General features: G+C 38.4%; 1 protein-coding gene across 4 annotated transcripts in view; it reads left to right on the forward strand.

Moving 5' to 3' along the window:
* MSH3 (mutS homolog 3) overlaps positions 1-15,689 on the forward strand; it is a 182,525-nt gene extending 166,836 nt beyond the window's left edge. For all 4 annotated transcript variants that reach the window (XM_059916664.1, XM_059916665.1, XM_059916666.1 and 1 more), the window contains exons 21-24: positions 1,039-1,225; positions 5,383-5,512; positions 12,308-12,479; positions 14,973-15,689. In XM_059916664.1, the coding sequence (XP_059772647.1) occupies positions 1,039-1,225; positions 5,383-5,512; positions 12,308-12,479; positions 14,973-15,081 (598 nt within the window). In that variant the 3' untranslated portion in view covers positions 15,082-15,689. The remainder of the gene's footprint in view (positions 1-1,038; positions 1,226-5,382; positions 5,513-12,307; positions 12,480-14,972) is intronic.
* Positions 15,690-18,987: the final 3,298 nt, after the last annotated feature.

The raw sequence follows: 18,987 nt of genomic DNA on the forward strand, positions 1-18,987 counted from the left end.
ATACTCCATCGCTCCTGCCCAGTACGTGGCTCCAGTCACAGGATAGTTAAGGCTCGGTTTTACCATGAGTTTTTCCAGAAATAAGAGACATTTTATGCTGCTGTAGGTCACATGTGAACTGCTGTAGAAAAACTAAATTGATGAAGGTATTTTGCTGAGAAAATAGTCACCAGCGTCCACAAAGCTGGCTAGTGGGTCAGAGTCTGAATTCTAGGTTTTGCGGCTAACTGCGTGACCTGGAGTGCAAATACCTAATTTTCCCCCCCAGATTTCTTTTTACATTCTCCCAAATGTGTTCTGTAAACCATTATTGTCAGAAGGGGCTCCAGGAGAAGTTTCAAGGGTCCATGGTTAAATGAGTTAGAAATGCTGTGTACTAGATCAGGTGTAAGAAATGCATAATATGTAGTAGAATATTAAAGGCTCTAAGAAGTCTTACAGGAAAGAACCCTTACATCTTTTGAACCTGTTTCTTGACATCTCTAAGAACTCTGTTCCATGAAGTCCACTTTAGGAACCTGTATTAGGTGTCTGAGGTTATTTAAACCTCTATAATTCTAGTTCTAGTAAAAAAAAAAAAAAGTTTTATCTTATTTCAACATGGTACTTTAATTTGTAATATCGGTGTGGAATCTTCTTCGGGAAACACTGGAAAAAGCCTTTGAATGTACAGCATCCTAGTACTCATGGATTTTACACACAGTGTTACAGAGAAGCGTTGTTTTCCCCTGTGAGTACCAAAACCTTGATTTGAAATGATTGGTCAGAAAGAGGCCGAGTCAGAGGTTTCCCTGCTTTTCAAGAGCTCTGTCCAGTACCTCAGGTTCTACCCAGAATGTTTCTATAAGGTGCCATTTGATGTTAGACACTCTTTATATCCAACATATTTTCTTTTGTTTAATACAATTTCAACTGTTAATGGCTCAAAGTACATAGACCCCTGTAGGGATCTTTTATAGTTATTGTTCAGAAAATAATGTCTGGCTTCCTAATAATGAAGTTCAGAGGAAAATCAGGATTTTGTCATCTTGTTTGTAGGATGGGGGCTGCAGATAACATATATAAAGGACAGAGTACATTTATGGAAGAACTGGCTGACACAGCAGAAATAATAAGAAAAGCAACATCACAGTCTTTGGTTATCTTGGATGAACTGGGAAGAGGGACAAGCACCCATGATGGAATCGCCATTGCTTACGCTACACTTGAGCATTTTATTAGAGATGTAAGTATCTTGCATACCTTTTTGTACAGGAGTGGTGCATACTATACAAATTGTTTTCCTGACCTCAGTTTCGAAATATTCAATATTATCCTGCAGTTGATCCTATTCCTGCAATTGATCATTCAAATGCTATACGTGGAAGTCAGGTAGATTGGCCCTAAGTAACGTTTGTAGTTCTTTGATGTGTCTTACTTTCTTTTGCTGAGGCAGAATAAACCTGGTCAGTAGGAGAAAGGCCTCCTTGGCAATATTTCCACCTAGAACTGTATCTTACTTTCCTTGGCAAACTAAATCAAGAGCAGGGGCCATCCACCTGCGACCCAATCCTTGAGAAAAGAACCAAATAAGAGATAGTGCCATTTTTGCCCTGTGAAATACTTTTTTCAGCAATATCCTAGAAGATCTCCTTATAAGACATTTGATCTGATCTTTCGGTGTCTCTATGTTAGTAACACCTTCAGTGCATGTGTCTTTTTTTTTTTTTAGAGTTCATTTCTTTTTTTTTTTTTGGCTGCATTGGGTCTTTGTTGCTGTGCGTGTGCTTTCTCTAGTTGTGGCGAGTGGGGGCTACTCTATTGCGGTGCGTGGGCTTCTCATTGTGGTGGCTTCTCTTGTTGCGGAGCACACGCTTTAGGCACGCGGGCTTCAGTAGTTGTGGCTTGCGGACTCTGGAGCGCAGACTCAGTAGTTGAGGTGCACGGGCTTGGTTGCTCTGTGGCACGTGGGATCTTCCTGACCAGGGATCGAACCCGTGTCTCCTGCATTGGCAGGTGGATTCTTAACCACTGCGCCACCGGGGAAGTACCAGAGTTCGTTTCTAAGCATCTGAATGTGAACTTTTGTTTGTGTCAAACTTTGCACCCCTGTCATCTCCATCAAACTGTCCCCTTTATTAACTGTCTCTATTTTTGTTTATTTTGATCTCTCCTTTTTTTCTCTCACCTTAACACCTGCCCCTGAACCTTGTCTCTTCTTTGGTTTTTCTTTTTCTATTTTGTTCTCTACTTTTTACACTTTTCTTTGTGTCTTCCTTCCATTTTCATTTCTTCCTTTCTTCCTTAAATAGCCAATAAAAGCTCATTTTTTGCTCATATTTCTTTGCAAAAGTAAAATCCCCTTTTCTTTAAAGTTTTGTGGCCCTCAGTTTTTTGTTTAAACATTTAGTTAGATTACATAGTTAATGATGACATATTTTCTGTTTTAAAATTAATACTTTTTATTTTTAAAGAAATTCTGTATTTGCAAAAAGATATAGCTCAGGAACTTTTCTTTAATCATTGTAGAAACGACAGGTTCAGTATAGTTCTATATCTGCCTCCAAAACACACTTTTTAAACATTCATTTAAGAATACTACTCATGCAAGAAGGAGGAGATATGGGGATCTATGTATATGTATAGCTGATTCACTTTGTTATAAAGCAGAAACTAACACACCATTGTAAAGCAATTATACTCCAATAAAGATGTTTAAAAAAAAAAAAGGATACTACTCAGCTGTAAAAAAGAATGGAATTTTGCCATTTGCAGCAAAATGGATGGGCATTATGCTAAGTGAAATAGCTCAGACAGAGAAAGACAAATACTGTATGATATCACTTAGGTGGAATCAAAAAATACAACAAACTAGTGAATATAACAAAAAAGAAGCAGACTCACAGATACAGAGAGAAAACTAGTGGGGAGAAGGAAGCAGGGAAGGGCTTTTTAGGGGTAAGGGGAAAAAGGGTTATTATGGGGTTATATGAAATCATGTGTGTGAAACTTCCAAAAATTGTAAAGCACTACAGAATTTAAAGAATCTTTCATTTAATAAAAAATAGGTTAATTAATTAAGACATTCCCTTTTTTTTGAGCCTTCAGGAACAAATTATGACAGAGCTGAATTTGTCAACTTTGAGTTTCCTTTAATTGTATCAACTCTATAGCAGTGTATCAGTTACTATTGACTGCATAACAAAATACCCTGAAACTTAGTGGCTTAAAACAACAATAATCATTTATTGTCTCTCAGAGTATCTGGAGGTGAGAAATTTGGGAGCAGCTTGGCTGGGTGGTTTTGGCCCAGGGCCTCTTCTGAGGTTGCAGTCAAGTTGTCACCCAGGGCTACAGGATCCTCTTCCAATGTGGCTCACTCACATGGCTGGCAAGTTGGTGCTGGCGATTGGCCAGGGCCCTCAATTTCTTTCGCTATGGGCCTCTCCACGGGCTGCTTGAGTATCCTTACAGAGTGGCATCTGGCTTCCCCCAGAGGAGGCGTTCCAAGAGGCCAAGGTAGAAGGAACAGTGCATTTTATTTTGCCGTCATGTTGTTGACTTCACAGGGCCAGCCCTGATCAGTGTGGAAGAGGCTACTTAAGAGCATGAGCGTTGGGAAGCGAAGATCTTTGGGGCCATGTTGGAGGCTGGCTGCCAAAAGCAGTTTGTCACAATCTCAAAGAGTCATTTAAGAACCTTCAGGAACAAATTAGGACAGAGTTGAATTTGTCACTTATGTTTTCATTGCTTCTGTAGCAGTTTTTGGATATTTTAAACGTTGATGAAGAAAGTGTTAGTTTTAGATAAAGTTTACCTTGGAGTTAAGTCATTGAAGAGGATTCTTCAGGAACAAGAGTCCCTAAGTTTTTTATGGATGAAAATCTTTATTTTTCATGTGTTTCGATTGCTGGGATGGGGAAGAGAGGAAAAGGAGGAGTCAGGGAGGCTACGTGTTGCTGCTGCAGGGTGAAAATGGCCTTGAGGGGGGCAGTGGTGTAACCCAAACCCTTAGGTCTTCCAGCTAGAAATGCCCGTCAGCTCAGGGAAGGGACACCAGGGAGACAGCTGGTCCTAAGATATTTCAGGGCAGATTTTAAGAGCAACTTGTCAAAGAAATCCTGCCTTAATAGGTTTATTTGTAATTGTTTTTAGAGAGAAGGCATATGTTCTGACTTTTAATATGGCGAATGGCAGATGAATCAAAACTGGAGTTCTTCAATTTGATTACCCTCTTCTGCTAATTTTTAGACCAAGATTTGGTGTTAACTTCCCTTAAGATAGGGATTTCTAGAACACGTATAACTGTGCTTTAAAACATTGCTAATTAAGTAATCCACAAGTCTGTACTGATACTAACAACACAAAAATAAATTTTAAAATGGTGAGGGTAGGGAGGAAGAAGGGAAAGCTCTACTTTACAAAATTCCAGCTAACAGAGAATGCTTTGTTGGTTTTTTTTTAATCTACATTTATTAACTACCAGAATAATAACTGATTCAGGCAATGATGATCAACAGATAGTAAAACCTTTGGATGAAAGATTGTTGGAGAAAATGATATTCACACAGTTTCAAAGTTATTTATTAATTACAAAGGAGAAAGGTGTCAGTGCAGTGAAGGAATCTTCTGGGCACACACTTAAACCAAATAATCAGCTTTAGCATCCCCAATAATAGATCAGATTGACATCATGTGCCTCCTGATGTGATATACTGAAAAGGGTATGTCACCTACGTATATATGTAATATTGCTGGTAATAAGTTTTAATCTGAATTGAATGAGGCAAATCCAAATTGAGGGAGATTATGCAAAACAGCGCTCCTGGATACTTCAAAAATTTTAAAGACATAGAAGTCAAAAAAGAGAAGTCTGGGGAACTGTTCTAGATTAATGGGGCCTAAAGAGGCACGAATAAGTGCACCACATGAGTCTTGATTTTTTTTTTTTTTTAATATAAAGAAATTTCTGAAGAACATTATTGGGACAGTAAGGGGAATCCATGGACTATATATTAGTAAATAGTGATATATCATTGTTAAATTTCTTGAGTGTATTAATTTTATTCTGGTTATGTAGGAGAATGTTTTTGTTCTCAGAAGATAGAATCTTAAGTATTTAGGGACCAAGTGTCATGGTGTCTACAATTCTCAAATGGTTCAGGAAAAAAGTGTGTGTGTGTGTGTGTGTGTGTGTGTGTGTGTGTAGAGGGGGAGGGAGGAAGAAAGGGGAAATATGGCAAAATATTAACAAATGGTTGTCTAGATAAAGAATACATGAGTGTTCATTGTACTTGTCTTGAAGCTTTTATGAAGGTTTGAAATTTTTCAAAATGAAGTTGGAGAAAAATTTAAATTAAAATTTAAAAATAAAATAACTTTCATTATGTCTCACTGCTTTAGGTGAAATCCTTAACCCTCTTTGTTACCCATTATCCACCAGTCTGTGAATTAGAAAAAAGTTACTCACAACAGGTGGGGAATTATCACATGGGATTCTTGGTCAATGAGGATGAAAGCAAACAGGACCCAGGTATGAATTGTTCTTGCAGTAAGTACAACTAGAATTCTGTTGGTTTTCATAATTTATAACTTGAAGTTCATAGAAGCATGAACTTATTGCTTATTAATCATAAAAGCTGTGAATGTTGATTGTAATTGACATTTGTCCAAATTCATTTTCTCTAAGCTTAGGGTCAGATAGAATTTGCATTTATCCTCGCCATGTCTGACTCCTTCTCTGGCCCTCCTTATCTCATTTTTCTACAAGAAGGTGGGGTGAGGGGATCATTTAGGTTTTATTCTTAGATCCGTCTCAGGAAAGATGCCCTAACAGTCCAAGTGTATTAGTTATCTTTAAAAATACTCAATACATTTCCCAAAATATCATTTAACATTAATTACTTACTAAGAGCAGTACTCTATACGGGCCATACATGTTATCTTAATTTGACAAGGAAAGTGAATCTCAGGTAAAGTGGGTTCCCCATGTCAGACACCTGGGTGGGGGCTGAACTGAGCCTAGAATCCATGTCCTCTGCCTGCAGGTTCTCTTCTGCTCTGCTAGAAATGTTCTTTTCGTGAAAAAGAACATCATTAGCCAATAGAAAAAATTCAAGTGCTGTAAGTAATATAGTAGATTTTAGCTTTTTTTTTTCCCCTGTTCAATAATAATTTTTTTTAAGCTGTGGGCCAGTGATGGTTTATGCATTTGGTGTGCTACAATGGAAAAATCCATTATCAAAGATACTCCAGAGTCCAAATTTTATTTTGGAAAAGTAATAAGTAAGGATGGACCTGAAAAAGATATCAGGCAACTGGCCCAAATAAAACAAAGTACTGGACCTAAGATAAATGTAATGTTAGGCAGTCCTGGCCTTTCACCACCATGCGGTCTTGAAAAACACATCATAAATTCTCTCATGGAAGCAGTTTTGTATCTATTCATCTGCATCCAAAGTGACAGGAGGAGCTTATAAGCTAAAATCCAATGGGATAAACAAAACAGAGTTCACTAGCAGGGAAGGGTCAGTGGTAAGTGTTTGATGTGAACTGACTGCTAACCCAGACCCTTACATCTTAAGTGTTTTGGCATTTTATTTTATTGATTTAGATTTTTATTCGTGAACATAATTTTTAAAAACTAAATGATCCAAAGACTCATGCTAACAGGCAGTGTTCCCCTGCTTCCATCCTTTTATTACTCCACGGCTCCTCCCCATCCCAGTCCCAAGGCAACTGCTTTTGACTCTTTCATCCATTTCTTCCATAGTTCTAAATACTGTGCTTATTTTCCTATCTCTTGGTTCATCAACCTGACACAATATTTACTGACTTCTGTTAAATGAGGGTCTTCGGCCCTCCCTTCCCCTTCCTCCTGGTATAGTAGTTTCACGTTTTTTCCATTTCATTCACATTCATTGTTTTCACTATTACTGCCAGTAGGTATTGCTTACTCATGAGCCAAGTATGGAGACAAGTATGTTTTCTTTCTTTAACAATGTTTTTCTTGAAGGTAATAATTGTTTTTAGTTTTTCATTGTTTTATTTGAGTCTATTGTTGAAAATTCCTGTATCCTCCAATAGTTTTGCAAAACACCTCTCTAGACAGTTTTCCACATGATTGAACCTGTTGGTTCCAGTTTTCCCCAGTGGTGTCATTCTTCCTGGAGCCCTTTGTCCTCCTGCTCATCTGAACTGGTTGTTTCCTAGGCCTGCTGCCCAGCTGTTGATATCATCCTAGGAAGTCTCTTAACCTCTCCTCTGTGCATTTGATTGCAAGTAACAGAACACTTGGACTCACACCAGCTCAGATGATGAGGATACGTATAATCTCGTATTACAGGAACCTCAGGAAGGGTGGGCTTCAGCTCCTCTTCTTTGCAGTTCTCCAGGCTTTGTCTTCCTGCCCTGCTGGTTTCATCATCAGACTAGCAGCAAGATGGCTGCAGCTCTTTTGGGCATTGCATCCAGAATTGACAATGTCGGAAGGAAGAAAAGGGACCAGCTTTTCCTGTGACTCTTTTCTTAGGAGCAAGGGAACTTTTCTTAGATACCCACTAGCATCTCATCAGTGTCCTATCTTATTTTCAGGACTGAATCACATGATCATTCTTAAACCAATTCCTAGAAGTAAGAATGGAAGGGATAACTTTGATCAGCCTAGACTAATTGGGATCAACATTTGGAGCTGGATATGAAGACACTGCTCCCTGAGATAAATGGTCAGGGAGTTAATTCCTTTATAAATCAGGGTTTTCTTAGAGGTGGAATAGATTTTGGATAGGCTACTAATAATATCAACTAAAGAAGGTAAAGTTTTTAAGATTTTGCATGAATGGAAATGTCTCCATACCTTCACACTTGATTTATAATTTAGCTAGGGCTAGAATTTTAGGTTGAAAATAATTTTCACTCAGAAACTTGAAGCATTCTTCCATTGCCTGCTCACTTCCAATATTATCCCTGACTGTATCTATGCTTCAGCCTTTACCTCTGACCTAATTCTTCTTCTGTCTAGATTAGAGGCCATTGGTCATCGGTAAAATGCCCCAGTGGCCTTTTGGGTGACTTCCAAGATACTATGCTTATCTGTTTCCTTTGGTGTGGTAGATACAGCAAGGGACCACCAGTAAGAAACCTGCGTTTTAGTCTCTTCCAGTCCAATAGATGTTGGAAAAGTCACCTAACCTCATCCATCTCTAAATTTTTATGAATCTATCCTAAAAGTGACTTCAGAAACTATTTGATCAGCACACATCTCTTTAATACCTGCCTAGAGGAGTTTTGCTTTAAAACAGTTTTGCTAAGTTTCCCTGTAACAAACAGAAACTTGAATGATTACTTTCACTGACTCTAAGCTGTGTCAGATAAGCTTTTCAGTAATACCTGTTTTAAGAATTTGGTCATAGCTTACAAGGAGGGTCCTCACTAAGAACTTTTATTTGAAGCTGTAAAGAAGTGAGTCGTTTTACCATCTGCTCTGCGACCTGGCTCTCTCCACCTCCATGTTTCCTTTGTACACACACACACGTCTCCCTCTCTCTCTCTCTCTCTTCTCCCTCTTCTTCCCTCTCTCTCCCATGGAAGAGTGGTGAAAGATAGTCTTGAAGTAGAACGTAACTATAAAAATAGCTCCTTCAGGTGATTATGGAAGAGTGGTTACATTATTTACCTTGATGCTGTAAGAACTACCATAATTAGTACTAAAGTAGAGACCAGCATATGATGACAAATTCAGCAGTTGTTTGTACTGAGGTATGTTAATGAGTTTTTTGGGAGCAGTATCATATTTTATATAATTTAACTATATTTTATAGCTATATTTAAGAGACATTTTTTAGCTAGCTATATTATATATACTACATGTTATATGTATATAAAGCAAAAAAAAAGGAAAAAGCCGTCAGCAGAGCAGTGTTTAAATGAAGGGGTTTTGTGGCATTTAGTAGGCTTTCAGAAAAGGATAGATGGATGGTTGGATGGATGGATGGATGGGTGGAGGGATGGATGGATAATGAATGGACAGATGGACTGACAGATGAATTAACCTCTTTTTTAGAAAGGTCAGTGTGGAGGCTAGATTATAGAGGAGAGGCTGGAGGTGGAGAAATCAGTTAGGACTAACCCAGTTGAAGTGATAAAGGCAATACTTGTCTTTGAGATGAAAAGAATTGGCTTTTTTGATACCCCACTGCTGTTCACTTGAGTTTGGGTCTTGTGAGCATTGAAGGGTAACAAAAAACTATCCAGGTTAGCAGGTACTGGTTTCTACATGCTTCTTTCCTAGTCTTTTCCCACCCACTTTGTCACCTGTTCTTTGTGTTCCTTGAGTTTTATTTGGAGGCAAAAGGTATTCTTAGTGCTTTGTAATGTGAGTTTTAGTCTATATGTATTCCTGGGCGTGTCAGCATTCTTTTCACCTCCCACCTCTAGCACCCACCCTTAGAAAGGTATTATTTGTCTGTTGCTGAATTCTTAGAGGAGGTTAAAGAAAATTCCGTTATCCTTGTTCTCCGTTGTGTTCAGTCTTTTGGCTTTTTAGCTTTTAGCTGGTAAAAGAATAAAGCATACACATTTATCAAATGAAATAATATATGAGAAAAGCTCCTGATAAACTTATAATAAGTATACTAGGGTCTCAGAAATCATTGTGAATCTGGTTTATCTTGGACATTTTTGCAATACCGTGCAATTATATTGAATTTTGTAATAAGAGCTGCATAATCCCGAGCTGCTTTAGATTTATCAAAGATTAAACTGTATGCAGCTGTTGGGGAGAAGAATTTGTTCTCTGCCCTTCTTGGTTCTTTTTTTTAATTTTTATTTATTTTTATTTTTATTTTTTAAAGGAAATTTTAATGTCATTAACATATATCGAAGGTCTTTTTTTTTTTTTAAGTATTTGTTTATTTATTTATTTATGGCTGTGTTGGGTCTTCGTTTCTGTGCGAGGGCTTTCTCCAGTTGCGGCGAGCGGGGCCACTCTTCATCGCAGTGCGCGGGCCTCTCACTGTCGCGGCCTCTCTTGTTGCGGAGCACAGGCTCCAGACGCGCAGGCTCAGTAATTGTGGCTCACGGGCCCAGCTGCTCCGCGGCATGTGGGATCTTCCCAGACCAGGGCTCGAACCCGTGTCCCCTGCCTTGGCAGGCAGATTCTCAACCACTGCGCCACCAGGGAAGCACTCCTTCTTGGTTCTTTGGCTGGTCTAATAATCAAATTAACATAAGACAGATTAACAGGAGAAAACCAAATTTAATTATTTATCTACGGGGGCCTCATAAGAATATGAGGGCAAGTTGGGCAGTTGAGGCTCCTATGCCATCCTGAGCTAAGGAATGGGATAGGAGACTGGGGCATCAAAGGGGAGGAGGGTAATTCACAGGGAAATAAGAAAAACAGATATTTGGTAATTATATGCTTGTCTTGCCCTATACATAGGTCATTCAGATAAACGTTATCTGTGGTAACAGTCTGTCTCTGAGCCAGGGCCCCCCCTACCTCCATCTAAATTCTTTTAGGCCGTTGAAGGGGGAGCTAAAAAGCCCTTCCTGAGCCTGTTGGACCTTCCCTGTCTTCAGCTCCAGATAGTCTGCATGCCAGAGTGGCACATTTTAGGGAGGCTTGTTCTGAATCCCTTCACAGCCTTGTCTTTGTATTACTGTACTTCATTATATCCCAATTCTTTAAAAGTTTTAACTTCATGTATATGTACTATGTGGTAGACTGGTTCCCCAGGAAGCAGATTCTGAGGTTTACATGCCAGGGTTTATTGGGGAGTCCTCTCACGATCAACACCCGAGCAGGACTGGGCAGTCCTGGGCTGTGTTACAGTTATAAGGCTTCAGCCAACCCTGCAGAGAGCTCTGACGAGGGTTGGTCCTTCAGAGTTACCTCAACTTCGGGTGAGAGAGCCAGGCCTTATACCTTTTATTAGTTATCTACTGTTGCATAATAAATTACCCCCCAAAACATAGCAGCTTAGCACAGCAAATATTTATTATCTCATAATTTCTGTGGAGCAGGAATCCAGGGGCAGCTAAGCTGAACACCTCTGCCTCACAGTCTCTCACAGGCTACATCATGGTATCGGCCAGGGCAGTAGTCACTTCAAGGTTTGACTGGGGCAATCCACTTTCCAGCCCACTCACATGCTGTTGGCAGACCTCAGAATAGCCACTTCCAAGTCCACTCACGTGGCTGTTGGTAGGCTTCCAGGCCCTCACTGACTTGTTGCCCAGAGACATCAGTTTCTTTCCATGGGACCTCCATAGGGCAGCCCACAATATGACCACTGGCTTCCCTTAGAGCAAACAAGCCAGAAAGTGAGAGTGCCCAAGACAGGCCGCAGTCTTTCATAATGTAATCTCAAAAGTGACATGCCATAATTTTTGTCATATTCTATTCACTAGAAGCAAGTCCTTTGAACCAGCCCACACTCAAGGAGAGGGAGTGACACAAGGGCTTGAACACTAGGAGGCAGGGAACTTTGGTGGCCATCTTAGAGGCTGCCTACAAACCCCCATAGCAACCAGTCACTGGACGCAGGTTGCCCAAGATGGGATGTGACCTTGGGTGAAGCAGTTCTCTTCAGCTGAGGAAGTTCCCAAAGAGAGCACACAGCTGAGGGTTGCAGGCTTAACAGCCTTCCTGACAGTTGGGGCAGTAAACGCTTCAGTCCTGAGTGGGATTTGGGTGGTACCAAACAGCATCCACTTCAATATGTATAGCTCTTAGTTAACTAGGATGTTTAATAAGCCAGAATTTCTCAGTCTTGTTATTTAAACTGTGCAACATGTAATATTTCCTTATCTGTTTTTGTGGTTTTGTTTCTAGCACTCTTAGAAACATCTTTTATATATGTTACTTTACAGAGTGTATTATAAGACTGGTGAATATATTCTTCCACTGGAAACACTTTTTTAAAAAAAATCTATTTTTAAAGGAGAAATTGTATTGTACCATGTATCGGAATCACTCTTTTATTGATACAGGTCATCTGAAATTTTTCAGCAAACAGCATAAAACTAAATACTTCTTAGCTTACAATGAGTAATTGTTAAAAACCATTTTAACTGAGCTAAAAGATAGATTCTAAATGCAAAAGCATTTTCAAAGCAGTATTTACCCTTTTCTAGATATGTAGTATTGATAAAAGGAGCTAACAAGGGATTATGAACAATGGATTTCTTTTTCATATTATAGATTTTAATTGAATAAAGTTATAAGAATTTGTATGTTGTCTTTAATCCTCTAATTTCTTTCAACTTTCAAGCATGGTTTTCTTTATCTCTCTCTCTCTCTTTCTTTTTTAACTCTATTTTTTAGGTGAAGAAGACCAGGTTCCTGATTTTGTCACTTTTCTTTATCAAATAACCAGAGGAGTTGCAGCAAGGAGTTATGGACTCAATGTGGCTAAACTAGCAGATGTTCCTGGAGAAATTTTAAAGAAAGCAGCTAGCAAATCAAAAGAGCTGGAAGGATTAGTAAATATGAAAAGGTCAGAATGATTGTGCTGCACTTTTTGATTTATAATGAAATCTTCCAAGTTGTCCCAGGAAGAGGATTGTCCTGTAAATGAACATCAGGACTTCCTTCAAGTGTCTCTTGAAGTATTGTGAAACATTTAATTACAGTAAAATGAAAACAGCTCTTACCAAAGCTCATGTGAATTCACTCAGCCCTCTCTAGTCAGATCTTTATTAAGTTGATAAATTGGTTTTTTAATCATTTCTCTAAAGAATTAACTCCTTAATATGTACCAACACATTCGTTGCCTAAAATATTCATTTATGCAAAAAATTACTAATGGAAACCTCAATATATAAAATGTTTAGAGTACTTCTTTTATTCATATATTGCATTCAGATATGCAGTGGTTGCATTCAGAAATGAAGAATTCTGTCAGGACATGAATGAAAATAATAGTATCACATAACTAGGTGATTAGAGTCAGTATCCACACGTCACTTACTTTGTGGATTTGTTTGTGACAAATTTTTCATTCTAACCGACTTCTCCATCATCTAGGAGCGCTTTTGTGAATGCACTCACCTTTTACCCTGAATAGCCAGCAAGTATATAGTCAGTAATATATATTAATATACTAATATATATGCTAATATATAATCTTCATATAAACCTGAGACATATATACTAATATATACTAATATACTAATCTTCATATAAACTAATAATATATATATACTAATCTTCATATAATCTAATATACTAATACTAATCTTCATATAAACCTATATGAATATATACTAATCTTCATATAAACCTGAGACATACTTTGGAAGGAAGATACTCCTAGGAAAATATCATACTAATAAATAATAAATTATAGCCTTTTTCCCCCAAATATAAGATTATATTATAAAACAACATAAGCTCCTCACCTGCCACCTACCCCACTCCTTCTCTGCTTGGAGAGTCTGCTCAGCCTGGGGCAGGACATTATTGCCCTGGTCCATAACCATATGACCAAGAGTGAACAGGCTGTTAGTCCAATAGAACATCTTGGCTGACCACTATACTGTAAGAATATTTTTTAGTTCTGGAAATCATCCCCTATTTAAATATTGAAATATTAACACCTAATATTAGTTAAACAATTGCCAACTTGTATACTGATGTACAGTTGTGCAACCAACTTCTCTTTCTCCTCTTCCTTCCTCTGCGGTTCTGCCTTGCACTCCACACTTCGCAGTGGTAAATGCTGGTGAACCAGGTCTAAAGTGCTGGAATACTATAAAAGACATGTCGTTTCCTCTGTTGACATTCTCTTCTGGATACTTTCCTCAATGCCAAGTTAGAAACAAATGTAATCAGTGACCGACTATTTCTAGTTATTTGTTACAAAATAGATTAACATAGAATTTTTCTAGAGAGAAAAGTAATCATCTATGAGAGTTTAAAAATAAGCTTAGCCCTTAGTTCTTTGGGCTGCTTTAAATCCTCTCTTGTCTTCTTATTTTTCTTTTTCCCTAAAGAAACTAGAATAAAACTTTACTACAAAAGATACATAAGCAAGATGGTGATAAAATATGAGATTTTATACATGTTGCTGCTGTATAGCCTATAAAGCAAGAGCAGTGAAATTCACAGGTTATTTATAAATATTTTAACTCTTCCAACTAGTATATGACATTTTGAAATCTAGAAAGTTATCTTAAAAAGACAGAATTATAGAAAGAGATTGCATTGGGATGGAATCTGATGATTTATCGGGATACACTGCATTTATTGTTTTTCCTTTTCACTAAAAGTGCCTGTCACATCGATTCCATTGGCGAGATCAAAGAAAGCAAACTGAATCTGGTGCATTCATGTGGGTTTGGTAATAGCTAATATTTACTGAATGCTTGCTGTGTGCACCAGCAAGTCTGGGCAGTCAGTCCTTTGCAGCAGCCTAGACCCTGTGCCAGTTACTGTTCTTATTGCTTTACATACGTTAACTCACTTAATCCTTACGACAGCCCTGTGAGATAGGTACTGCTGTCATCCCCATGTTATAGTTGGGGGAAATGAGGCCAAACGGGGGTAGGAAGCTGACCAGGAAACCAGGGTCACGCAGCTAGTTGGTGCCAGAGCAGTGATTGGAACTCAAATACTCCCTCTTCAGACCCTAAGTAGGTCTGTTATGTTGGCATTTTACTGTTTCCATAGCCTGCATTATTTTATTAAATCAATTTTACTTTTCATCCTGTGAGCACACATAGCCTCCGGCTGAGTTAGAAGAGGGAGGAAGCTGGGCTCTCCCCTCCCCGGAGGCAAGAGAGCTGATCAACAACTTTGGTCTCTTGATTATAATAGCAGCACTGAAAAACTTGTTTCTCAGGAAGGCTGATGCTTCCTGACATAGCTTCCCAACCACAGGACCTTGCCTGTGAGTCTAATGTTACAGACTTTTCATAGCTTTCCATGAGATGTGCTGGCCTCTAACAATTGCATTTATAAAAGAAATAGTATTTTATTTTCTCTCCAGGAAAAGGCTAAAGTGTTTTGCGAAGTTATGGACGATAAATGATGCAAATGATTTGCAAAAGTGGATGGATGAGTTCAAACTGGAAGAAATTACAGACTTCTCTTCCTGATGAAAATGAAGACAACGTTTTGGAACCAAAAAATAGAGAATTAAAAATACCAACTGTATAAAACAACTCTCTAATAACAGCCCATCTTTGTGTGACCTGAGCATAAAACCTGACAGTGATATATTCCTGTTAGAAACAGGGAGGCCTTTTGTGTAGAAAGTCTGTTTCAGGTTCCTGCCATCCTTTTAAAAGTATAAACACTTTTGAATATTAAGATTTCTATCATGTCATTAGAAAATCTCGTGGAAGGTAAGAGTCAAATAAAATCAAAAACTTCTAAGTAAAACCTGGAGTGGTAGAATATACAGTTCATGAACTATTAGAGTGATATAAAAATTTAATGCATAATTTTATTTGTTTCAGTTCAGATAATTTGCAACTGGTTGAAATGTCTTGCAGGAATATACCTTTTCATTCGAACTAAAATAATTTTATAATGCTGCCAGTTTATTCACTGTAAGCATAAGGATTTTTGAAGAGAAATAGAAGGAATTATCAGGCTTTTAGAAACGAGCACAGAAAGAGTCAGGTCATATGAAATTTGAAAAGCTAAATATTGTCATAGTTTTAAGCAATTTGAAGATTGTTGGATTAAATTATTTGTCATTCATTCAAGTAATAAACATTTGATGAATACTTGCTATAATATATGATTTTTTTTCCTGTTGAATTCGGGGGTTCTCAACTATTTGGGACATTTGTTACTTGTTAGGTTTAATTGTGGAACCAAGGTTGCTGCTCCTCCCAAGTACACAGAACTGAGCTTTCTCGTTTTGGACCTTTCTACTAACTGACATAGCAAATGTGTGGTCTTCCCGGTATTGGACCTTGTAGCTATGTTGATTCATAACAATGCTCGCTCCCTGCATGTTTAGGGTGACAGTGCTCAGCTTTGTCCCTGAGCTTTTTATAGCACTCACAGCCTGGCTTCTCATAGCCATATTCTTTTTGTTTCTAAATATATGATCTTGCACAAAGGCTTTCCATCCTGTTTCCCACTCGGTTTTCATTCCTACTCAGTGAAATGCCTTCACTTGATGGCCACATGTCTAATTTCTTCTTTAGATTCTTTCTTCTTTTTTTTTTTTTTAGCTGCACTGCGCAGCTTGCGGGATCTTAGTTCCCCGACCAGGGATGGAACCTTGCGCCCCTTACGGTGGAAGCGCGGAGTCTTAACCACTGGACCGCCAGGGAAGGTCCCTTTAGATCATTTCTTACAGTGGCCCTAACAGTGAGCCCTGGACACAGTCAATTAAGTCTCCCCAAGTTGATGAAGAGCGGTTGGTTGCTACACTTTTGAGTCACTCACGCTTTAGCCCTGTGATTCCCCACCTTTATGGAGTTAGAATATGATGTAGTTTGATTCCTCCATCCTTCCAGAAATATTAACATACGGTGAAATTCTCAAACGTATCTCCAAATAGAGTTAGTTGGGATTTACTCTTTAAATTTTAAAAATAACACTTTTTAAGCAATGTTTCAATACTCTGTAAGACCATAAATGTTTTATATTAACAGAGGTAGTGCTGTAACCTTACTGGCAGGCCAGCAGAAAAAGGAGATGAATCCAGGAATGTCATGCTCATGCCTGAGGGAGCTGCAGGGACCAGCAATCACAGGTCATATCCAAGTGGACAGTTGGGGCTATCTCTGGCTTGCCCAATGTCAACATTCAAGCAGGTAAGGGTTTCAGGAGCAGTGTGTCCAGGCAGTGACGGTCCTCAGTGTCTGGCAGGTGACAGTGTGGAATATTACAAGGTAGATTCTCTAAGATAAGCAGGATATCAGCCAGCCAGCCAATTTGCAGGAGGTCAGGCCTGCTCCAAGTTTGGAAGAAGATCAGCACTGCCAAACTGCAATTCTAAGTGAGGCTCCTTCCCAGCCAGGGTGCTGAGGTGTTGAAGGGAAAGTTGTGTCAGAGTCCTAGACATGAAGATTGCACATGTGCCATGGAGATTGGCAGGGAAGATGCCATTGATTGGGTATGTACTCCAGGTATCAAACTTAAGGAGTGCTGCAATTCTAACATTAGATATAATGTCTTTGAGATCCTGATTTGATTTCCTTTAGTTATAAACCTGGAAGTGGGATTGCTGGATGATATGGTAGTTCTATTTTTTATTTCTTGAGCAACCTCCATACTGTTTTCCATAATGGCTGTACCAATTTATAGTCTCACCAACAGGGTGCAAGGGTTCCCTTTTCTCCGCACGTTCACCAACACTTGTTACTGCTTGTCTTTTTGATAATAGCCATCCAAAGGGGTGTGAGCTGATATCTCATTGTGGTTTTATTTGCACTTCTCTGATGATTGTAGTCAGTTTTATAACATTTTTATCACCCTAAAATCTGTTCTCATTAGCAGTTACTCTCCATTCCTCCCCCAAATCCCCAGTCCTAGACAGTCACTAACCTGCTTTCTGTCTCTATAGATTTGCTATTTTGGACATTTCATATGAATGGAATTATACAATATGTGGTCTTTGGTGTCTGGCTTCTTTCGTTTAGCTTACTGTTTTCAAGGTTCATCAATGTTCTAGCAGGTAACAGTACTTCATTCTTTTTTATTACTGAAAACTATTCTATTATATGTATATACCACATTTTGTTTATCCATTCATCAACTGTGATACACATTTGGTCTCTTTCCATTTTTTGGCTATTATGAATAGTTCTACTGTGAACATTTATGTACAGATTTTTATGTGGCAAGCCACAAGATTTTTTTTAGAGCTCCCCCCCAATAATTCTAAAGTGCAGTCTGGTTTGTGAACCACTAGTCTCATAGATTACAAGTGACTAAACAATATTTTTCATTGGATTGACAATCATTTGATCTCTCTCTCTCCTCTGCTTAATCTATCATTTAGACAAAGCATGGCATACTGTAGAACCCCAATAAATATTTGTTGAAATAGAAAAGAAAAACCAAACCCTTTCATATTAGAAATCCAACGAAATGACTCTTCGTTTCATAATCAAGATACTATTTCACTAGGGATTCAAGATCCATATAGAAGTATACTATATCTTAAAACAAAAAAATTAAAATTTCTTCTGCCAATTTGTCCAAGTTAGAGCCTGTTGTCTTAGTGGTAGTGGTAAGGTAGCTGGTGAAATAGTGCTCACTGCATGAATTCCAGAATAAAGACTAGATTGAATCCAATGTGGTCTACAAATTATTGTAGAGCTTTACTAAGTTCCAAGATCAGTATTAATTACTGCTGTGCCAAGTAATTATAAAAGTGTCATTTGATGTTTCACACTAAGGACATGGGTGGAGAGAAAAAGGAACTTGGATTAATACCATCTGCGGTTTCTAACTTTGTAATTACCATCAATTCCTCTTTGGAACATTGTGGTTAGTATAGATGATTATCGTTAGGTTTATTAATGTTCAAAGAGGTATTACCACTAGGGAGATATCCATTCTGGTTTGCCTGGGATCAATCTGGGACATTCTGGTCTACCCCTGTTTTCCTGGTGTACTTGTTAAAAGCCTCTTTCACTCAAAAGTGTCTTGTTCTGAATAATAAATTACGTGGTTACCCTAGTTTTAGGTGCTAATTCATGGACACACTTACCGACTTGATGGATTTTGAATGTCGTCTTTAAAAATTGATTTTTTTAACCCACTGTATGAACTGATTTTTATCTGAACGACCTGCCAGTTGTTTTTTGCTTGTTTATAATAAATGCTTTACATTGTGGCATTTAGAAACTACCACTCTGGTAATTGGCATGTTAGAGCTTTACTAACTAATCTGTTTTTGAGACTAAATCCCCAGAGATAACTTTGTCATCGGCCTTGTCTCCATGAAGATGGTGAAGAGTGTGCACCTATATGATCATGAAACACATAGCAGGGCTGTCTTCTGGCAGAAGTAATTATTGATCTCAGGACGG

The sequence above is a fragment of the Balaenoptera ricei genome, chromosome 3, assembly GCF_028023285.1.
Source record: "Balaenoptera ricei isolate mBalRic1 chromosome 3, mBalRic1.hap2, whole genome shotgun sequence".
Lineage (NCBI taxonomy): Eukaryota > Metazoa > Chordata > Mammalia > Artiodactyla > Balaenopteridae > Balaenoptera > Balaenoptera ricei.